General features: G+C 40.2%; 1 protein-coding gene across 6 annotated transcripts in view; it reads left to right on the top strand.

Moving 5' to 3' along the window:
- The first annotated feature begins 2,367 nt into the window (after window positions 1-2,367).
- ZMAT3 (zinc finger matrin-type 3) overlaps window positions 2,368-20,259 on the top strand; it is a 40,225-nt gene continuing 22,333 nt past the window's right edge. Inside the window, exons 1-2 of one of the 6 annotated variants that reach the window (XM_081829744.1) lie at window positions 2,368-2,577; window positions 6,358-6,684. In XM_081829744.1, the coding sequence (XP_081685870.1) occupies window positions 6,415-6,684 (270 nt within the window). In that variant the 5' untranslated portion in view covers window positions 2,368-2,577; window positions 6,358-6,414. Of the gene's footprint in view, window positions 2,578-2,694; window positions 2,840-3,706; window positions 4,124-5,048; window positions 5,140-6,357; window positions 6,685-20,259 lie in introns of those variants that run through there. The other 5 variants (XM_006745915.3, XM_006745916.3, XM_081829728.1 and 2 more) reach the window with 5 other exon arrangements.

Below are 20,259 nucleotides of genomic sequence, written 5' to 3'. Positions count from 1 at the left end.
GTGATTTGCCTATGGAAGCTATAGACTTCTCCACTGACTTGGGGTTTGACTGTATGAAAGGTTTTGGCCAATAGGATTTGAGTGGACATATCATGACACACTGAAAAAGCAGCTATAAGAGGCCTCATGTGTTTCTGTCAGCTCTCTGGTCCTTCCCATATGTCATGAGAATTGCCAAGTCCCATACAGGGGCTGTTTCTTCAGCCTGGGGCCTGAAACAAGAAGACCTACAGAGCTGATCTACAGCACGTTACTAATATAAGCAAGAAATAAACCTTTGTGGCAATTATCCATTGGGATTTGGGAGTTGTTTGCTTTTACAACAAAGCTGACTTATACATTGTGGTCTAATTTCTTTTTTTCTTTCAGCTCCTAAAGAGCTATTCCAGATCCAAACCTTTGACTTATAAGACTATTGTCACATCATGAGCTTCAAATATCTATTAAACAAACATCTGAGACTTGCCTTCTTCTTTCTCCCTGAGGCAGGAGGAAATGCCCTGTCTGGGAAGAGTATAACACCAGAGGCAGAGGACATGGAAATGTATGTGTATGTACAGAGCTGGATGGTGAGGTACCTCAGTTAATATTTCAGATTTTTATCCTGACATACAGCACTGAATGAAAGAATGAAATACACAGTTTGAAAACTCCCAAGATATGTATCCTTTCTGTGCTTAAGGAATTTGTAGGGCAGATTAGTGATTTCTTTAAGTAACTATAATATGGAGCAATAAATATTAAGTGTGTCATCAAGGTGTGCAGAGAAGTGCTATGGAGCTCATTGAAGAAGAGGCCTTGAAGGATAGGTAGGATTTAGAAATACAGGGATGGGGACAAAAAGCACTTTGCATTCAAGATACAGATAAGCTAAGTTACAGAGGTGGAAAAGTGAGTGCCATGGATGGGGCCTATTCATGAGTAAACGAGTAGATATGAGTGACTCTATTTTGTTCATTATTAGGAGACTAGTAGGAGGGGCAGGTCAGAAAGGCTAGTAGAGGTCCAGTTGCAGTTCTAGCTAAAGAGTGTAGACTGTGACATGACTAAAGACTGTGCAGAAAAAGGGCTAGAAAGTGGATTTCAGCAGCATTTATTATAAAAACAATGTGTCCCTTTAAGGTATTGACACATAAAGTATGTATACATAGACAGTGAATCAATTCAGAAAAATTCTGTTTTCTACCTAGGCATGATAGATCACTCCCCAAATGGCCTGTGTACACTAGCTGTGTGTGCATGATTCCTAAATAATCATTGTGTTTATTAAGTCATTTCTGGAAAACAGTCCAATCTGGTTTGTTGGTGGTGGTACTGGATGGTGTGTTTCCGTCAAAGAAACAGCCTTAATTTCCTGCAGTAGTTGCCTACTACTAGGGCACATCTTGCTGTACTTAGATCTCCTTGACATTTTAATTAATGATTAAAAAATGAGCACATGGCCATATGAATATACTTAATGGCACTGAACTATACACTTAAAATGGTGAAAACAGTAAATTTATGTATATTTTGCCCCCCCCCAAGCAAATCTTCCTATGGAATAGTTTACAAATTAATAGAAGTTTAGAGCTGGAAATTCCTCAGTTCATCTCTCAATGCCAACCCTACAGGTGTCGCGGTTGACTAGGAGAAGATGTGACATTCTAGCATCAGCCAATCTCTTCCTGGTCTTTTCTGTCCTGCAGGTAAGGATCCAGGGGTCAGGAGAAAGTCTTCTCTATCTCTTGCCCACTGTAGTATAGGAGTCTGTGTGTGTGTGTGTGTGTGTACACACGTGCGCGCACACACGCGCTCTTGTGTGATTGGAGACCACTTAACCGCACTCACGCTCTTCTTTCTCCATCCTGGGAAGAAGTGCCGTTTAAAGGTTCTGTCACGGCACTTTAAAGGATCCTGGACAATTTGTCAGGACCTTACGCGGCAACCAGCGGACTGAGGGCGCGGCTGGAGTGAAGAAGGTTTGGATCTCAATGACAGGAGATGAAAGTTGCAAAAGCTCTATCTACCCAAGCGTCTGCTCTGGATCAACTTTCCAGGGTGTACGTGAGGAACAGCTAGCTCTTAGGGACCTGTCCGCTGGGTGGTGCACCCTCCTTCTGCCTTGTGCTTGTTTCCCATCCCGCCCCAGCGCCCCTGCGCTCCCGGTGCCCGCACCTGTCCGGCGCGCACCTGGCCTGTCAGGGATGCTGGAGCCACCCGCGCGGCCGCCGCCGACACTGTTGCTGCCGCCGCCGCCGCCGCCGTCGCCGTCGCCGTCGCCACCGCCTGGCTTGCCCTGCCTGGCACATGCGCAGTGGCGACGCCGGGCCGGCGCCTTCAGTCTCCTCCTCCGCCGTCTCCCGGTTCCGCAGTCACTTCCTGCAGCTGTTTCCCTGTGGGTCCGGCTGGACTGACTTTTGACAGTCAGCCTTTAGCTGCGTCGGGGGCTTGGCGGGGGCCAGCCGGGAAAGTTGCGCCGAGGGAGGCGGAGTTGAGCCGGGCCGAGCCGGGCCGAGCCGGGCGCGCGGGGCAGACGGCGGAGGGGTCCCCGGGTGGACGCGGCGCCCAGACTCCCGGCGCGCCCGGAGGGTTCCGGTAAGTGCGGGAGATCGCGAGCCTGGGGCATTTAGGACGAGCCGGGAGCGAAGGCGACTAGCGGTTCCTTTCGGGTGCGGGCTTTCCACCTGCCCTCCACGTGACAGACTTGCGCTGCTTTTATCTATCTGTTTGTTTTTGAGCTTTTCACGTGTACCGTTTGGATCATCTAGGCGTGCTGCTGCCTTGGCCCTCGCGCTCCCCCCGCCCGGTGGGAGACGGGGGATTCCATCTTTCGTGATGGCATCCTTGCGGGATTGAGGTGCGTGTGTGTGCGCGCTCGTGTGTATGCAGGCACATATTAGGAATGTAAGGTATATGTGGGCGATGCTGAAGTGTCTGTAGCTTAGATTCAAATGTGTAAACGATTCCCTTGGATTAGGAACCGTCATAGCTGAGACTGGAAAACATTCGCCAATTCACCAAGGCCTCTTCTCCCCCAGATCCCTGCGTTCTTTTGAGTCTTCCTTACATGATATACCTTGCCTCAGCTGATTATTTTTCGTATTTCTCTCTCTCTCATTCCTTCCCGATGCGTTCTGATAACCTCTGAATAATGCTCACTGTTTTCCCCTCGTTTCCGGAATTCCCAATTACTGTACAGACTTCCCTAGTTTGCTGAGGTGCCAATAACCTGTTCCTTTACACTGTTCTCTTTCCTCTGTAGATTTCTCCAAATGAGAAAGTGATTGTCTTTAATACAGTATGTGAAGAGTAGGCCCCAGTCCAATCATGAAAACTATGCTATGAGCATCCGTTTTCTTTAAACAGGGTACCCCATGAAGCTTTGGCGTTCTTTATTGTCTCCTCAAAAACCCCTTCCAAACCAGGACATTCACCACCATAAATCCTTCATTTATGTCACTTCAAGCATCAAATTGAATGGTTTTTAAGATCTGAGGAATATTTTATTTACATCAGCTATCGAGTTAGTTTCTTTTCATCTAATGCAGTAGTTGAACGGATCCTTGTAGTCGCCTATGCTTTGGGTCTCTCTCTATTCCACCATTCAGGCTTTCACTAAAGGCTTGGTTTTATTTCTTTTCGATTTAGCCAGTTTTTGTTTGCTAGCATAGTAAGACCTGATGTAGTTGTCATGCACAGAGCCTTTTTGGGAGTTACATTATCATTTCGATTGTTGAATATTACAAGAAATAATTTTGGAATATCTAGCTATTCTTTAAAAATTATAAAGATAAAATGTGATAATGGGTACGTCTGTACTGGGGCAAGAATTTTTTTCTGTAATGCAGGGGATTTTATCACTTCTGGAAGGGGGCCTCTCGTACCTCTGGGCTTTGAGACTGGCCTTTATTTTGATGGAAACCTGTAGACCACACTGGGAGAGAGGCGTGCTGGAATTTCCTCAAGTGGGAGTGAGCTTTCATAAAACAAGTCCAGACATGTCTAGGCAATCGGTAGTATTTGATTTTGTTTATATTGTTGATTTCCTTTATACAGATGTTTCAACACCCTCCTCCATTTTCTCTTCTGAACTGGAAGCTTGTTTGTGGCAGTTTGGTATCAGTATGTCTCTGTACAGGTGGTATGTGTAGTCTTTTAATATTATGAATTATTATAATTAGGTAGTTAACTTTTTGAATAAGTGATTTTTGTCTCCTTAGTTTTCCTTTTTAAAATGTCCATGCCTGTCTTGGCTTGATTTAATTGAGAGGAATAATATGATTACAGAGAATCTGACTTTTTAAAGGTCCTCAGTCTGTATTGCTTTTCTTTATGTTACCAGAGATATGGACAGCATACTTCTGCTTAAGAATAAAAAATACTGTTCTTTTAAGTGTTATAATGAATGAGAAGTATCATTGAACATTATGACTAATTTTTGTACTTTGCCTTTAACTACTTTATTTTCCCATCACACTGATATCCTCTGCTGCCCCCAGACCCTGAATTTAGTATAAAAGTTGTTACTTGAGTGCAGTTTCCATGTGTATACTTATTAAATGTGGTAAAAGAGAGTTTTAACTTTTTAAAATTGTGGTTAATTTTAGTAAATGTATTATTGTCAGAAAATATACATATTTCTCTTGCAGATGGAAAATTTCAGCCGTTTAAAATAGCCATATTTTATTGATCAAGGAAAGAGGTTTTAATAGTATTGAGAGAGTGGAAGGAATTATGTATTTTGGAATAGGGATTTTAATTTGGGTTAATTAGAATCATGGGAACTCAGAACGTGTACTGTGGTTCATTTTGAGATACTCAGGGCTAGAAGGCACCATCTGGGTGGGAGGCAGAAGAAATCATGTATAAAATTGAAGAGGTATTGGAACATATTGGATCTTTTCTGAATGAAATGGAGTAACAGTTACTTAATAAAAAGGGAAAAGGAAATTGCTGAAAGACTGAGGGATTAGAATTAAATGGGGGCTTCTGACAGTGTGATCCATTACCTCAGAGGACATTTACTTGATACATTGTTTTATGCAGGTAATTTATGGCTAGAGGGAGAGAAGATATTCTGATTTTATAGCAGACTCGTGAATATAGTTTAAGGCCATATGAGGTGGGGTCCTGAACTCAAAGGCCTACAGGAAGCAGGTAAGTAACACAAATACAGATAGGCTAAGTGGGAAGCAGGTGGCCTGGAGAAGACAGACCTGGCTACTGGGGACAGTGCCTCTCCGCCCTATCTAGGTAATTGTCCATGTAGGACCATGTGTCAAATGTTGCCAGATCATCCTTTTATCAGGAGGGGCCATGAATCTCTTGATTTTAAAATGTTGATGACTAATTCAATTTAAAAAGTGAAAGCAAAACACAACACTCTATGTTCCAAACAGAGCACATCTGAGGCAGCATGTGGCCTACACGTTGCCTGTGGCTCTGCTGTGAGGAATCACTGGCTTACCTATTTAAATATTATTGGTTGATGGGGCGCCTGGGTGGCTCAGTCGTTAAGCATCTGCCTTCAGCTCAGGTCATGATCCCAGGGTCCTGGGATCGAGCGCTGCATTGAGCCCCACATTGAGCCCTGCATCCATCCCCGCATCGAGCCCCCACATCGAATCCCCGCATCTGACTCCCTGCTCGGCAGGAAGCCTGCTTCTCCCTCCCCCACTCCCCCTACTTGTGTTCCCTCTCTTGCTGTGTTTCTCTCTGTCAAATAAGTAAATAAAATCTTAAAAAAAATAAATATTACTGGTTGATGGGAAGGAACTCTTTTATTTACTTTTGTTACATAGTAACTGAGTTATTCCTAGGTTTCCTTGATATTTTAGCTAGCTCTAGAAGTGTTTTAAGGGTTCTGAGGCATGGAAGTCTTTATTTCGCTCTTTTTGATTCATCTGGATGGAGAGACTAGTTTGGATGGAAAGGAGACATTTGCTGAGGTTCGTAACTGGTGGTGTTTTTTCTATGCATAATTATCATCGATTGTAGTTAAGTGTAAGTGTGCCTGAGGGAAGGGGTCTGGACTAGGTGACCTTTGATGTCCATTTCAGCCATGTGACTTGTAGATTTAATTAGCCATGGATGCAATGCTATTAATGTTCCTGGGTCAGAGGGGCCACAGTTGGAACTGTGCCAAGCAAAATAAAGCAAAATCTATAAAGCTGTTCTCCGTGGAAGAGCATAGTGTCAGCATGGATTAACAGATAGGGGAAGTCTCCTAGATGAGGCAAAAAGAAATCCAAAGGTGGTTTGGAGAAGTAGAGGAAGGGGTCAGGTGGTGTGTGGTCATTTACATACTGTATTGCTGAGGTCCCATTTTTAAGTGAGCATTTTTTTTTTTTTTTTTTTTTTTTGCTGTTGATTCAGATTTGAAGACCTGAGTTCTCCTCACACATTGGATTATGCCCAAGATTTTCCTACCCAATGATCCTCTTGCAACACGCCGGGCTTCCTCTGCCTAAGCGGCCCTCATCCTCTCCTCCTATGTCAGTGGCCCCCCGGTCTACAGGAACCTTGCAGCTTCCGCCACAGAAGCCTTTTGGGCAGGAGGCTTCCTTGCCTCTGGCAGGGGAAGAAGAGTTACCGAAGGGAGGGGAGCAAGACTCTGCCCTGGAGGAGCTATGTAAGCCCCTGTACTGCAAACTCTGCAATGTCACCTTGAACTCCGCACAGCAGGCCCAGGCTCATTATCAGGTAAGGGGAGAAAAGAAGGCCAGGCATTTAGTGAGAGAACTTTTAGGGCTTTGCCCATTTCAGTCTTCTCTCCAGATATGACCAGTTGTGCCTGGAATAATCAAGATGGCTTAGTGAACAACTTAGACATTAGTTTGTTTGATTAAAAGCATAATGTTCCTACATTAAAAGAATGCATCACTTTTCACAGAATGAGGTCTCAACCTAACTGTGTGGCTTTTGATAGCTTACTAGTCATCGTAGGCTAATAATGTACATCATCTCTGTTTGTGTACAAACCTGTGATCCTAAGGTGAATAGTTTTTGAAACATGATGTACCAAACTCAATTAAGTGTCAAATTGTTTAGGAGAATTAGCCTTATGAATATTCTCTTCCAGCTAATACACTTTGTATTAGTTCAAGGTAATCTGTCTATGAATGTTATGCTTTCTCTCTTGGACCTCTGGCTCTTCTTATATAACCTATTGCTGCTAAGGAAAACACAGGTATTTTTCTGTAGTTGGAATAAAATGACATTGGAATATTGAAACTTACCCTTCATAGGAAGCATACTCTGACCTGATAATCGTTTCTAAGATTTAAAGCTTTCACCTCCATGTAGAATATCTAGTGGGAAGGACAATTTTAAAGGGTGTTATTACCTAAGAACAAATAGAAAGCTAACCTTTGGCTAGACAGAGAGAGTACAGTATTTCTTTTTATTCTAGATTGCTCTCCGTATACAATTATATAGTTTACTTTTTTTGGAGAAAGGGGACCTGAGAAGCAATTGAGGCCAAATGCCACTGAATGAAAGAATGTCTTCTGGGTCAGCATTGATTTGACTCTTTATTCTCTGCATGAATAGCTGCAATCATAAGACATATGGTAGAAAGATGACTTAACACAGGTATTTCTTCTATCGTGACGCTCTGTCTCTAATGTAAAGTTGTTATTTACTCTAGGTGGAAATCTGTTTGTTTTGTTTGGATCCTAAAGACTGATGATTGTGTCACTTTGGGATTGTACCTCAGAAATATTTTGAGGGTATATTGTTGTCCCTGGGATTGAGGGGAAGATATAATGTGTTGCTTCCCTGGAGTTCCCTTTATTTGGGTTTGTTTTGCCCTCAGGTGCAGAGCATTGAGTTAATTATAACTCAGATCCTGGCACATGTCCTCAGTGGTGCATAAAGGCGTCTTCTGGTTTTATTTTTACATTTTCCCCCCTCCTTCAACCTCACTCTCATTCCCTCTGTGTATCAGTCTCCAAATCACAGCGGTTTGGTACAGGGTCTTCCTTTGCCTATTTTGCTGTTTGAGGGGAGCTGGTTAGGATGATGCTTCTCAAACCCAAGACACAGTGCTACCTTTCCTCTTCGTTTATTCCTGTGAAATATTCAGTGTTATAGCCTAAGACTCACTTTGAAAAATCAAGCTTGAGTTCTAAAGTTTTGATTTTTAGCTGTATAAAGCCCCTCGTAAGACATTAACTTGAGAGGAAACCCACCTTTTTGCCCTTTAAAGAAGAATTGTTTACTTTTATGAGGTAAAACTCTTGGGCAATGTGTAATTTTAATAATTGTTACCTGTATCTCCTGCCTTCTTTTCCTCCTAATATCACTTTGTGTCTCTATAGACAGTGATGGATGCTTCTGGTTATGCGTAGAGAGGATTCAATTTGAGCAGGGTCATTGGATTATAAGGCTTAAACTAGATAAGAAACAGAATCTGCATTTATTTGGGTTTTTTCTTTGATTCTACGTTTTCATGCGCACACGTGCGCTGTGAACTTTTTAGTTGACAAGATTAGTAATTATACTTAATTTTAGCTCTGTCCAAGATATGGTAAATATAGGAATTAGAAAATATGAGAATAGGGAAGTGAAATTTAGGTAAATGTCTCAATAATCAGAATTTTTTTTTTAATTTATTTATTTATTTTATTTTATTTTTTTTTTAAGATTTTATTTATTTATTTGAGAGAGAGAGAATGAGAGACAGAGAGCATGAGAAGGAGGAAGGTCAGAGGGAGAAGCAGACTCCCTGCTGAGCAGGGAGCCTGATGCGGGACTCGATCCCGGGACTCCAGGATCATGACCTGAGCCGAAGGCAGTCGCTTAACTAACTGAGCCACCCAGGCGCCTAGAATTTTTTTTTTTTTTTAAGATTTTTTATTTATTTGAGAGGGAGGCACACAGCGAGAGAGGGAACACAAGCAGGGGGAGTGGGAGAGGGAGAAGCAGGCTTCCCGCCGAGCAGGGAGCCCGATGTGGGGCTCAATCCCAGAACCCTGGGATCATGACCTGAGCCAAAGGCAGATGCTTAACGACTGAGCCAACCAGGAGCCGCAATAATCAGAATTTTTAAGTGGAAAAGTTGGAGGAGAAGGACAGCCTGTCATAGTGGATAATTTAAGCAGCCAAAAACTAGGGTAAAGATAAAGAAGGAGTTAGTGGGTATTAAGAAAGTAGAACCTAATGGAAAATTAAAAGTTTGGGTTTTTTTTCTAAGAGCTTGTTTCTAAGAGCTTAGAAGCAAAGATTTGAATGAAATCAATGTTATTCTTGAAGAGGGAGTTTGTTTTTTTTTTTTTTCTTTACAGAGAAACAAGCCAAAGCAGTTAGTACATGAAAGTATGGAGGGGCGCCTGGGTGGCTCAGTCGTTAAGCGTCTGCCTTCGGCTCAGGTCATGATCCCAGGGTCCTGGGATTGAGCCCTGCATCGGGCTCCTTGCTCGGTGGGAAGCCTGCTTCTCCCTCTCCCACTCCCCCTGCTTGTGTTCCCTCTCTCGCTGTGTCTCTCTCTGTCAAATAAGTAGAATCTTTAAAAAAAAAAAGTATGGAACAATTTCACTGGGATAGTATAGAAGAAAGTTAACGTTAGAGGTAAAATCTGGGTTTCAAGAAAGATATGGTCAAGATGAGAGAGTGTGGATCAAAGAGCAGATCAGAATAATAAACAATCAGAGCATGAACATAACTTAGAGGTGGGTGAAACCACCATAAGGGAAACATAGAAATATCAGCCCGAAAGATGCGGCAAAGGCGCCATTCACGGTATATAAATAGGCAGTGATTAAAAAAGGCTACTGAAGACAAGGGTAGGACCAGCGAGTAAGGCTTACCAAGAGCCAGGAATAGGTAGATTGGCAGTGATTCTAAGTAGACTAATACAACAAAGTGGTAGATGAGATGATGGAAATTTTATTTCTGAAAACCTGCTTTATAATTTTTAATACAGAGTGATACCAAGACCACAAATTCACTATTTCAGTTATGTGTGAGATAAAGGGGGTCAGTGGTAGCCTGTTTATAAGCTAGAAACACATTTGTGTGAAGTGATAAATCACTGTTGATTACATTTCTCTGAACGGTTGAGTGAGTTGGTACCGTTGTTGAAATCGCAATGGTATTGTAAACAACCTTCAGTCTGATGTGAGCAGTGTTATACTGGAGTCTAACTGTATCATATTCCAGAAATCCAGGACACACATTGGAAGCTGCTCAATAAATGCTTCCCTTTAAACTTACTACCTTCTTTCTCTGATGTCCTGCCGTTCCTAAGTTGGGGCTGCCTTAGTAATGACCCATGTGTATCTGTGGTTACCACAGATTTAGTTTTATTCCCAGGACTTGTCACCCTGAATTGTTGTTTTGTTTTTAATGAGATTACTTATTTTTACAGTCTCAAAATTATGGCTTTAGTTATATCTTAAAATAAAACCTTTGGAAGAAAAAATCATGTCTTCATTTTATTAAAATCTGTCCACAGGCTTCAGGTTACTTAGGGCAAGCCTGGCATGCAGTAACACAACACTGTTTTAGCAGCATACATGCCCAGAGGAAGAACTACTTCGGATGGAAGGTCATTAACAGAAATAAAACAAGCAAAAAACAAAAATGGATAAATTTTGCTAGGGCATCCACAGTGTAAAATAACGTCAACCCATGTATCTGCTAATTTGTGTGTCCATTTGAAAAATAACTACTCAGTTATTCAAAGTACATTTCTAAAGTTTGTCACAAACATAGATTTCTGTTTGTAATACTTAGCAGCCAAATAGCAATGTACCGTATTAATTAGATTAATTTGAAAGAGAGACAGAATGCAGGTTAAAAAAAAAAGTAGTTCTAGAGTTATGATGCTGATTGTAGTGATCTTAATTCATCATGCAGAGAATGCAGTTGATGTTATCCCAAAATTTAGAATACTGATTTTAGCACTTATATTTTAACATTGGTCACTCAGATTTGGATGGCATGATCAGCAACTCTAATCTCAGCTAATTTTATGTTTTCAAAATTCTCGCACCTGGTTGTTTTCCAGATGAACTTGCAATGGACTGAGAATAGTCAAATGCACTTCGTTAGGGAGCAGAAGTTCTCCATGACGCTGCTGGTAGCTGCATCTCGGCAGCTCTCTCCTCCTCATCCCAGTGCCCCTACCTCGTTTCTTCTTAGTTCCAAAGAGTACATATCTCTTCTTCTGACAGGCTGATTCCTCACCCTGAGTGTGGATTTCATCACCTGTCATCACTTCTTTACCTCGATCAAATTAAAAACCTGCTCAAGTTTTTCTATGTAAATAAAAATAGCAACAGCCGCCTTCCCTTTGCTTTTAATCCCTCTCGTTGGCAACTTTTCTCCTCTCCTTAGAGTTCTGACAGGTATAATTGTCCTCTCCTGGTCTTCATTTCCCATCCATTCCCCAGCCCACCACTGCATTCTGGTTTCATTCCAATATTCTACTGGGAGGGTCCTCTCCATGGTCTCCTATGACCTTACAGGCCAACTCTAGCTCTTTCTCACTTGACCTTTTGTAGCATTTGCCACTGGTAGCAGCTTCCTCAAAACATTTAAAGAAATTTTAACTCAGAACAATGCCTATGGGGGCGCCTGGGTGGCTCAGTCGTTAAGCATCTGCCTTTGGCTCAGGTCATGATCCCAGGGTCCTGGGATGGAGCCCCACATCAGGCTCCCTGCTCTGTGGGAAGCCTGCTTCTCCCTCTCCCACTCCCCCTGCTTGTGTTCCCGCTCTCACTCTGTCTCTCTCTGTCAAATAAATAAATAAATAAATAAAATCTTAAAAAAAAAAACCAATGCCTATGGAACAAAGGGCGTATAATGAAAAGCAGTAATCACCTGTGCTCCCTTCCTCTTCCATCCCCACCTTTTCTTCTCCATTCTCCCTTCCACCTCTCATCTTGCCTTGGCTATAGTTTTCCTTTGACACTGTTAAGGTTGATCACATTTTTGTTTACTCAATAGTCAAATTAAGTTTTCCATGCTCTATTTGTAGGTTAATTCTAATGGTTGGAAATTGACATTCAGCATTTGCATTGCTGTAGGTGGGGAAATATTGTTCACTGAAGAGCTGTTTTCTTCTGTGTTTCCAATGTCATGATCCCATGCTACTCAAGAGGGATGTTCAAATGGATGACCCTTTTTTTTTTTTTTTTTTAAGATTTTATTTATTTGACAGAGAGAGACACACTGAGAGAGGGAACACAAGCAGGGGGAGTGGGAGAGGGAGAAGCAGGTTTCCCGCCGAGCAGGGAGCCCGATGCGGGGCTCGATCCCAGGACCCTGGGATCATGACCTGAGCTGAAGGCAGATGCTTAACGACTGAGCCACCCAGGAGCCCCTGGATGACCCTTTTTTTTAAAAAAAAGATTGTATTTATTTATTTGACAGAGAGAGTGAAAGAGCACAAGCAGGGGGAGCAGTAGAAGGAGAGGGAGAAACAGGCTCCCCGCCGAGCAGGAAGCCCGATGTGGGGCTCCATGCAGGGCTCCATTAGGGCTCAATCCCAGGACCCTGGGATCATGACCTGAGCTGAAGGCAGACGCTTAACCATCTGAGCCACCCGGGTGCCCCAGGATGACCCTTTCTTGAATGCCACCCTCAAAATCATGCCCTTTTTAGTTTGTATATCATATGTGGATTGTAACTTAGAAATAACCTTTTGTTTTTCCTTGAGTTTCTGACAGTTTAAAAAACAGGGAGAAAGGGCGCCTTGGTGGCTCAGTTGGTTAAGCGACTGCTTTCGGCTCCGGTCATGATCCTGGAGTCCCTGGATCGAGTCCCGCATCGGGCTCCCTGCTCGGCAGGGAGCCTGCTTCTCCCTCTGACCCTCCCCCCTCTCATGTGCTCTCTCTCTCTCATTCTTTCTGTCTCAAATAAATAAATAAAATCTTTAAAAAAAAAAAAACAGGGAGAAGAATCTTATGCATTTATAAGAAACAACTATTAGCTTCTTAATCTTTCTTTTTATTGCTTAAAATCCATTTCATTTATCTTCATTAAACCCACTGATTTCCTGTTCTAATTTGGGCTAGTTGTTTCGTAACTGGATCATGACTTCATTGTGTAGCTTATTGTATATCCTAGAGTTTTTAATTGCTTTTCTTCTTTTTCTCTCATAATGTATCTTTATCATAACCTCATTCCCCCCTCCAAACTCTTACACTTTCCATTGTGTGGAATCCCTGCTTTATCCTAGATCCCCCCAACTTCCTGTTCCATTTGCAACTGATTCCCACCTGGGTTTGCTACACAGCTGTCAAATTTGGATTTCTCTTCATTGCCCTCTGGCTTGGGCTATAATTTTCTAAATATGCATGCTTTCTTTTTATTTTTCAATCTTGTTTTGTTGGAGTACATCTTCACATTACTTGAAGGAAGAAGAATTTTATTTTATTTTATTTTATTTTTTTAAAAGATTTTATTTATTTATTTGACCTAGAGAGATACAGCAAGAGAGGGAACACAAGCAGGGGGAGTGGGAGAAGAAGCAGGCTTTCCGCCGAGCAGGGAGCCAATGTGGGGCTTGATCCCAGGACTCTGGGATCATGACCTGAGCCGAAGGCAGACGCTTAACGACTGAGCCACGCAGGCGCCCCGAAGGAAGAAGAATTTTAAATATAAATGTATGTTACAATACATCTCTGTCTTTTTTTTTTTTAAAGATTTTATTTATTTATTTGAGAGAGAGAATGAGATAGAGAGAGAGAGAGCATGAGAGGGGGGAGGGTCAGAGGGAGAAGCAGACTCCCCGCCGAGCAGGGAGCCCGATGTGGGACTCGATCCCGGGACTCCAGGATCATGAACTGAGCCGAAGGCAGTCGCTTAACCAACTGAGCCACCCAGGCGCCCCACATCTCTGTCTTTAAAATAAGTGAGAGAGTAATAAGAAATAAATTTTTCTGAGCCCTCGTATGTCTAAAAATGTGTGTATTATGTCTTCATATGTGACCATTCATTTTCTGGTTGAAAATTACTTTTCCTAAGAATGTTAAAGGCTTACTTAATTGTGTGTGCATGTGTGTGTTTGCTTGTTTTGTTTTTTTTTTTAATCTAGTATTGCTGAAGAGAAATCTTACTCTGATTCTTATTCTTTTGTGGGTGACCTACTTTAATTTTGGGCTTTTTTCCTCCTGGAAGCTCTTAGGCTCTCCTTTTGATCCTTGGTATCTGAAATTTTACAATGATAGCTGTGTTTAGTTGTGCATCTTTCTTTCATTTGTCTTGGTCAGCACTGGTAATTCCTTTCAGTTTGAATATTCCTGTTTCTCTTGAGCTCTGGGGAGTTTTCTTTGATACTGTTTCCTTGATAATATTCTTCTCTGTATTTTCTCTTTTTTCCTGGTAATTCTATTAGCGCTAGCCTGGACTAGCTGGCTTGATTCTTTATATTGCTTATCTCTTCTCTCTTTTATCATTCCTTTATTCCTGAGAGGTGTTCTTTTTTTTTTTAAATTTTATTATGTTATGTTAATCACCATACATTACATCATTAGTTTTTGATGTAGTGTTCCATGATTCATTGTTTGCATATAACACCCAGTGCTCCATGCAGAGCATGCCCTCCTTAATACCCATCACCAGGCTAACCCATCCCCCTACCCCCCTCCCCTCTAGAAACCTCAGTTTGTTTCTCAGAGTCCATAGTCTTTCATGGTTCGTCTCCCCTCTGACTCCCCCCCCTTCATTTTTCCCTTCCTATTATCTTCTTTCTTTTTTTTTTTAAACATATAATGTATTATTTGTTCCTGAGAGGTATTCTTGAATTCTAACCCTATATTGATTTTTTTAAAATTTTGACATTTATGTCCTTAATTTTTAAGGGTTTTTTGTTTCTTATTATTTCCTTTGCTAGCATCTGTTTTATAGGCTATGAAATCATGGACTTTGGGGTCAGGCTAGTCTTCACATTGCAGTCTTACTACTTACTAGATGTAGGTCATTGGAAGAAATATTTCCTAACTTCTCTGTGTCTCATGAAGAGGAATTTGATGATGATACTAATGATACCTGCTCACTAGTGTGAATAAGACATTTAGAACAGTTCCTGGTATCTGAGATGGTCTCTACTACTGTTGGGTTTTCCTAGGGTGCAGTGGAACATGGTGGCATGGGCTCTGGAATGAGATTGTCCCCAGCTCTGCCATTTACTTGTGGCTTTGGGCAAGTTTTATTTTATTTTATTAACTTTTCAGTTTGAATAACATTTAACTTACAAACCAGTTCCAAAAGCATTACAAAAAATTCCTGCATGTACCTCATCCAGATTCCTGAAATGTTAATATTTACGTAACTGCCCTAGGGTTATCAAAATCAGGAAATTAACCCTGATAACAATAATATTATCTAATCTACAGACTACATTTCATCAATTACCTAATGGTGTCCTTTTTTCTGGTTCCAGGATCTGATCCATGATGAAATTTTGCATGTGGCTGTTTTGTCTCCTTTAATTTGGACAGGTTTAGTTTTTCTTTGCTTTTTTTTTTTCCCCTCTTCTTTTTTTAAAATTTTTTATTGTTATGTTAATCACCATACATTACATCATTAGTTTTTGATGTAGTGTTCCATGATTCATTGTTTGTGTATAACACCCAGTGCTCCATGCAGAACGTGCCCTCTTTAATACCCATCACCAGGCTAACCCATCCCCCTCCCCAACTCCCCTCTAGAACCCTCAGTTTGTTTTTTTTTTACAGTCTTGCAATTTTTGAAGAGTTGTTTTGTAGAATATCCCAATTTGGGTTTGATTGATGTTTTCTCATGATTGAATTCAGGTTATGTGTTTTGTTTTTGTTTTTTTTTTTTTTTTGGCAGGAATACCACAGAAGTGATGTTGTGTCTTTCCCAGTGCATCATATTAGGAAGGATGTGAATATTTTGCATCACTGGTACTATCTATTACTTTGGTCACTGGTTAAGATGGTGTCTGCTAGGGTTCTTCTTTGTAAAGTTACTGTTTTTCTTCTTGTGTTTATTAAGTATCATGTGGGGAGATACTTTGAGACTATGTAAATATTTTATTTCTTATGGTGTTTTCATTCAGTAATTTTAGCATTCATTGATGATTCTTCCCTACAGTGATTATTACTATGGTGTCTGCCAAATGGTGATTTTTCTGTTTTAATTATTCTTTCTACATTTATTGGTTGGAATTTTACTTTAAGGAAGAACTTTCTGCTTTCATTCATTCATCATTCATTCAATCACCATGGATTATGGATTCTTGTTTTATTCTGGGATATAATCTATTACTATCATTATTTATCCTGATGTTTATTTTTTTCCAGATTTGACCAGTGTGAGCCCCTTCTGGTTGGTGCTTGTGTCCTTTTGACAGGTCCCTGTAATTTTTGTCATACTTCCTTAATTCCTGAATACAAAAGATTCCAGGATTTTCTTGTATTTTCCCCAGGCCAGCCATTTCTTCAAGGAGCCAGGTTTCTTTTATTGGAGAATGGTATCTAAAATCTGAGTACAGGGTACGCTTTTTGGTACTGGGATGTTATTGTTTCTAGATCTTCTCAGTCGTAGAGCTAGTAATATTTATCTATGTATACACACATTTATATTTATCTACATGCACGTATGTTGAAAACTGAGTTCAGACTGGTACTTCCAATTTTAATTCAACACGACAGTGTTCATCCTAACCTTCCATCTTTTCTTTCTTTGGTAGGGAAAAACCTAGGCTTTCATTAACCGCAACACACACACACACACACACACTTTCTCTTTCTCTCTCAGTATATATAGTTTGGAGTTTGATAAGTTATATCCCCATGAAAAGCAAACCTACTAACCAGGGGATAGCATTTGTGTATTGTTCTTTTTGTCTTTAGCATGATATATAGTCAAAATACTGTTTTACAAAGTTACTTAGGTTACAGAGTTGCTGCCTGCTAAGGTTCTTGTTTTGTCAAGTTACTATTTTTCTTTTTGTGTTTATAATGAGTATCATGGGGGAGATACTTCAAGACCAATAGTTTTTTTCCCCTCTTCCCCATTCAATATGGTTATATTATTCATTTTTCTATATAGTTAGGTTTGTTTGTTTCTATTTGTATTTCATTTTGGGTCCTTCCCAATCCTTGTTGACTTTGATTCTTTTTCTAAGTTTGTGAAATGTTAAAATAGTTATAAAAGTTAGAACTATACAAAAAAGTATTTGTAGAAAAGTGCCACACCCTACCATCGCTTGTAGTCCATTCTGATTACCCTATTATTCATCTATTTTTATTTTTTTTGAGAGAGAGCGAGTGTGTGAGAGTGGAGAGGAGCAGAGGGAGGAGGGAGGAGAGAGACTCTTAAGCAGGCCCCATACTCAGTGCAGAGCCTGACGAGGGGTTTGATCCCATGACCCCAAGATCATGACCTGAGCTGAAATCAAGTGTCAGACACTTAAACAACTGAGCCACCCAGGCATCCTTTTATACATTTTTAAACGATTTTACTAACCTGTTCAGTTATTTAATCTGTTACTATCTGGGTTTGTCAGTTTTTAATGGTATCCCAGCTAAATTGCCTATTGCAGATTCAGTGAACTTACTCTACCTTCTTCTTCCTTTTTCTGTCTCTTTTTTTGTTGCATTATTTCCAGTGTGTCATAACATGTAATATTTGAACATTAATCTTTCACCCTCATCTCCACCTTTAATTTAGTCTTTGATCTACAATTATATCTATAAAAATACTCACCATCAGCCTTTTTGCTGAAGTTTTCCCAGTCATTTCTTGGTTGGATGAAGCTCCAAAAGATTCCTCAAGCAGGAGTTCTGAGTACTGAATTCCTAGGGTTGTTTATTTTTAAAATGCTTTTCTATAGTCTTGACCCTTGATACAGGGATAGTTGGCAGTACATAAAATCCTTAGTTCACACTTCCGTTAAAGTTTAAAAAAAATACTTCTCAACTACTGCCTTGTTTTACATATTATGGGTGCCATTCTAATTCTTATACATTTGTAAGTTATTTGATCTTTTTGCCTGGAGAGCTTGAAGTGTCATACCTTTTAAAAGATATACTTCAGATCCGATTGTTCGTATTAATTTTCCCAGATACCTGGTATGCCTTTTCAATATGTAGATTCAGGTCTTCACTTACTTTTGGACAATTTTCTTGGGTTATAGTTTCAAATATTAGCTCTGTTTGCTTGTTTTTTTTTTTTTTGTCTTCAGGGACTCTGGTTTGACATAAAGTATTTCTTCTTTACCTGTTTCCTGTTTCCATTGCTTCCTCTATGACCCTTTAAATTTTTTTCTTTATATTGTTTTATTTTCGTGATTGCTTTTCTGTCTTTCTTCAGTACTTCTTACTACATTTTCATTTGCATCTATTCTCCTTTGGCATGTATTTACTTCTCATTTTTGGTATAATTCTCTTTTCTCTTTCCTGAGTTTAATTACCCTTTTTTTTAACAAAAAAAATTCTTACCACTTTGGCCATTTTTCTTTGTACATTTTGGATTCCTGATTGAAGGTGATTTTTCATATTCCCAAATTCTTGTTTGAATATATTTAATTCAATTTGGAATGTTGTCTTAATAGTTTTCTTCTGTTTCATGTGTTTTTTCGGGGTAGGTTTCACTTGCTGAGATATGTTGATTTTTTTGGTAATAATTTTGTATAGAATTGATTAGTTTTCATCTGTTCATTATGTGGATTTTGGGTGGTTTATGAGAGTCTTAATTCAATGGCAATCTCTTTTATAACTGTAGTAAAGTTCACTTGTTCAATAATTTTTTGTTTTGTTTTGTTTTTTGGTTTTGTGGTGGTCAGGGGAGGGTTTGTATGTCCTCCAGTTTTTGTTTTTGTTTTTTTGCTCTTTTTTGTTTTGTAGGATGCTAGCTTTTCCTGTTTTGCTTTTTACCCCCCTTCACCTCCCAGTTGCCAAAAGGGGCGTCTTCCTTCTTTTTTTCTCTTTCTCCTCCAGAAGCCACTTTGCCACTTTAGGTCATGTGTACATTTAAGCCCCTGTCCAGCAGTCAGTGCTCTGCTCCACCAGATCATGGTTTAGTATTTACAGACAGGTAGGTTTATTTTTCCTGGTGGTGGCTTGAAAGCAATTCTAGGCCTGCTGCTAGCTCCCTTCTCTCTTTCCTGAAGTTTTGGTCAGACTGCTCTCGCTTGCTGTGAATGTTTGTGGCAGGAGCATAAGCGATTGCTCACTGGGATTTGATGTTTTTCCCTTTTTTACTTACAATTATTTTGAAGTCTGGGCATTCTGTGGCTTCTGGTTCTGTGGAGGGCATGGCTTCTCTGTATTTTATTTGTTTTTCTTACTATCCTGCATTGTTTGTAGAGGGCAGATGGGGACACACAAACCCAGGCACCTGCTGCTGAGCTTGCTGGAAACTCTTGGGCGAGTTTTTAACTCTCCGAGTTTAGTTTCCTCATATGTAAAGTGGGGATAATAATTTTACCTACCTGATAGAGATTTCATGAAGATTGCACGAGATAGTATTTACGAAGTATTTAGAACACTGCCTGTCATATAAGTGCTCAAAGATTGTTAGTTGCCATTATTATCATTATGTTATAGATGTAATATTGGCTTGAAAACTGTGAATACTGCTTTGGAAATAAAATACTTGATACTATCTAAAGTTGACCCTTCCTGCAGTACTGTGTACCTGATCTTCTGCCTTTTCACGGACTTGCTTTAGTGCCTGCACCATCTGTTCTTTGGTTCCTACTGACTTCTTCTGTTGTCATGCAAATGAGCCTAAGTAAAACCCATCTTTAAGACCAATCTTCCATTTACCCATTTCCCCCTTCTAACTCTCAACCCTATCTCTCTGCTCCCTGTCACAGAACTCTTCTAAAAAACAAATAAATAAATAAATAAGTAAATAGTTGCCTATACCTGTTCTTTCTACTTTCACATCTCCCATTGTCTCCCCAAGCCATTCTGTGTGACTTTTTAATCCCTAATACTCTAATGGTTCTAAGTTATTCTTGACCTCTCATTTTAAATCCAAGCATTACTTCTCTGTCCTGATGTTACTAACCCCTCAGTAGCATTCGACCTGGTGAACAACTCCTTTTTTTTTGTTAGTGTTGTTTTAAATTATTATGAAATACTTCAGACATAAAAAAGTACAAAAATAATATAATGAACATATATATTGCCATCTAGCCAAAAGAGTGAAAACTGTTCATTCAACTGAAGCCCCCAAGCATCCCTTCCCAATTGTATCCTTTCCTGTACTCCTAGATGTAGCTACTATACTGAATTGATATTTATTGTTCCGCTACTTCTTTTGCACTTTTGCTCCATATGTGTTTTCTTA

Source organism: Leptonychotes weddellii, chromosome 1 (assembly GCF_054177405.1).
Source record: "Leptonychotes weddellii isolate Sample4059 chromosome 1, ASM5417740v2, whole genome shotgun sequence".
Lineage (NCBI taxonomy): Eukaryota > Metazoa > Chordata > Mammalia > Carnivora > Phocidae > Leptonychotes > Leptonychotes weddellii.
The sequence above is the reverse complement of the archived record's forward strand: the minus strand, read 5'-3'. Positions and strand labels throughout refer to the sequence as shown.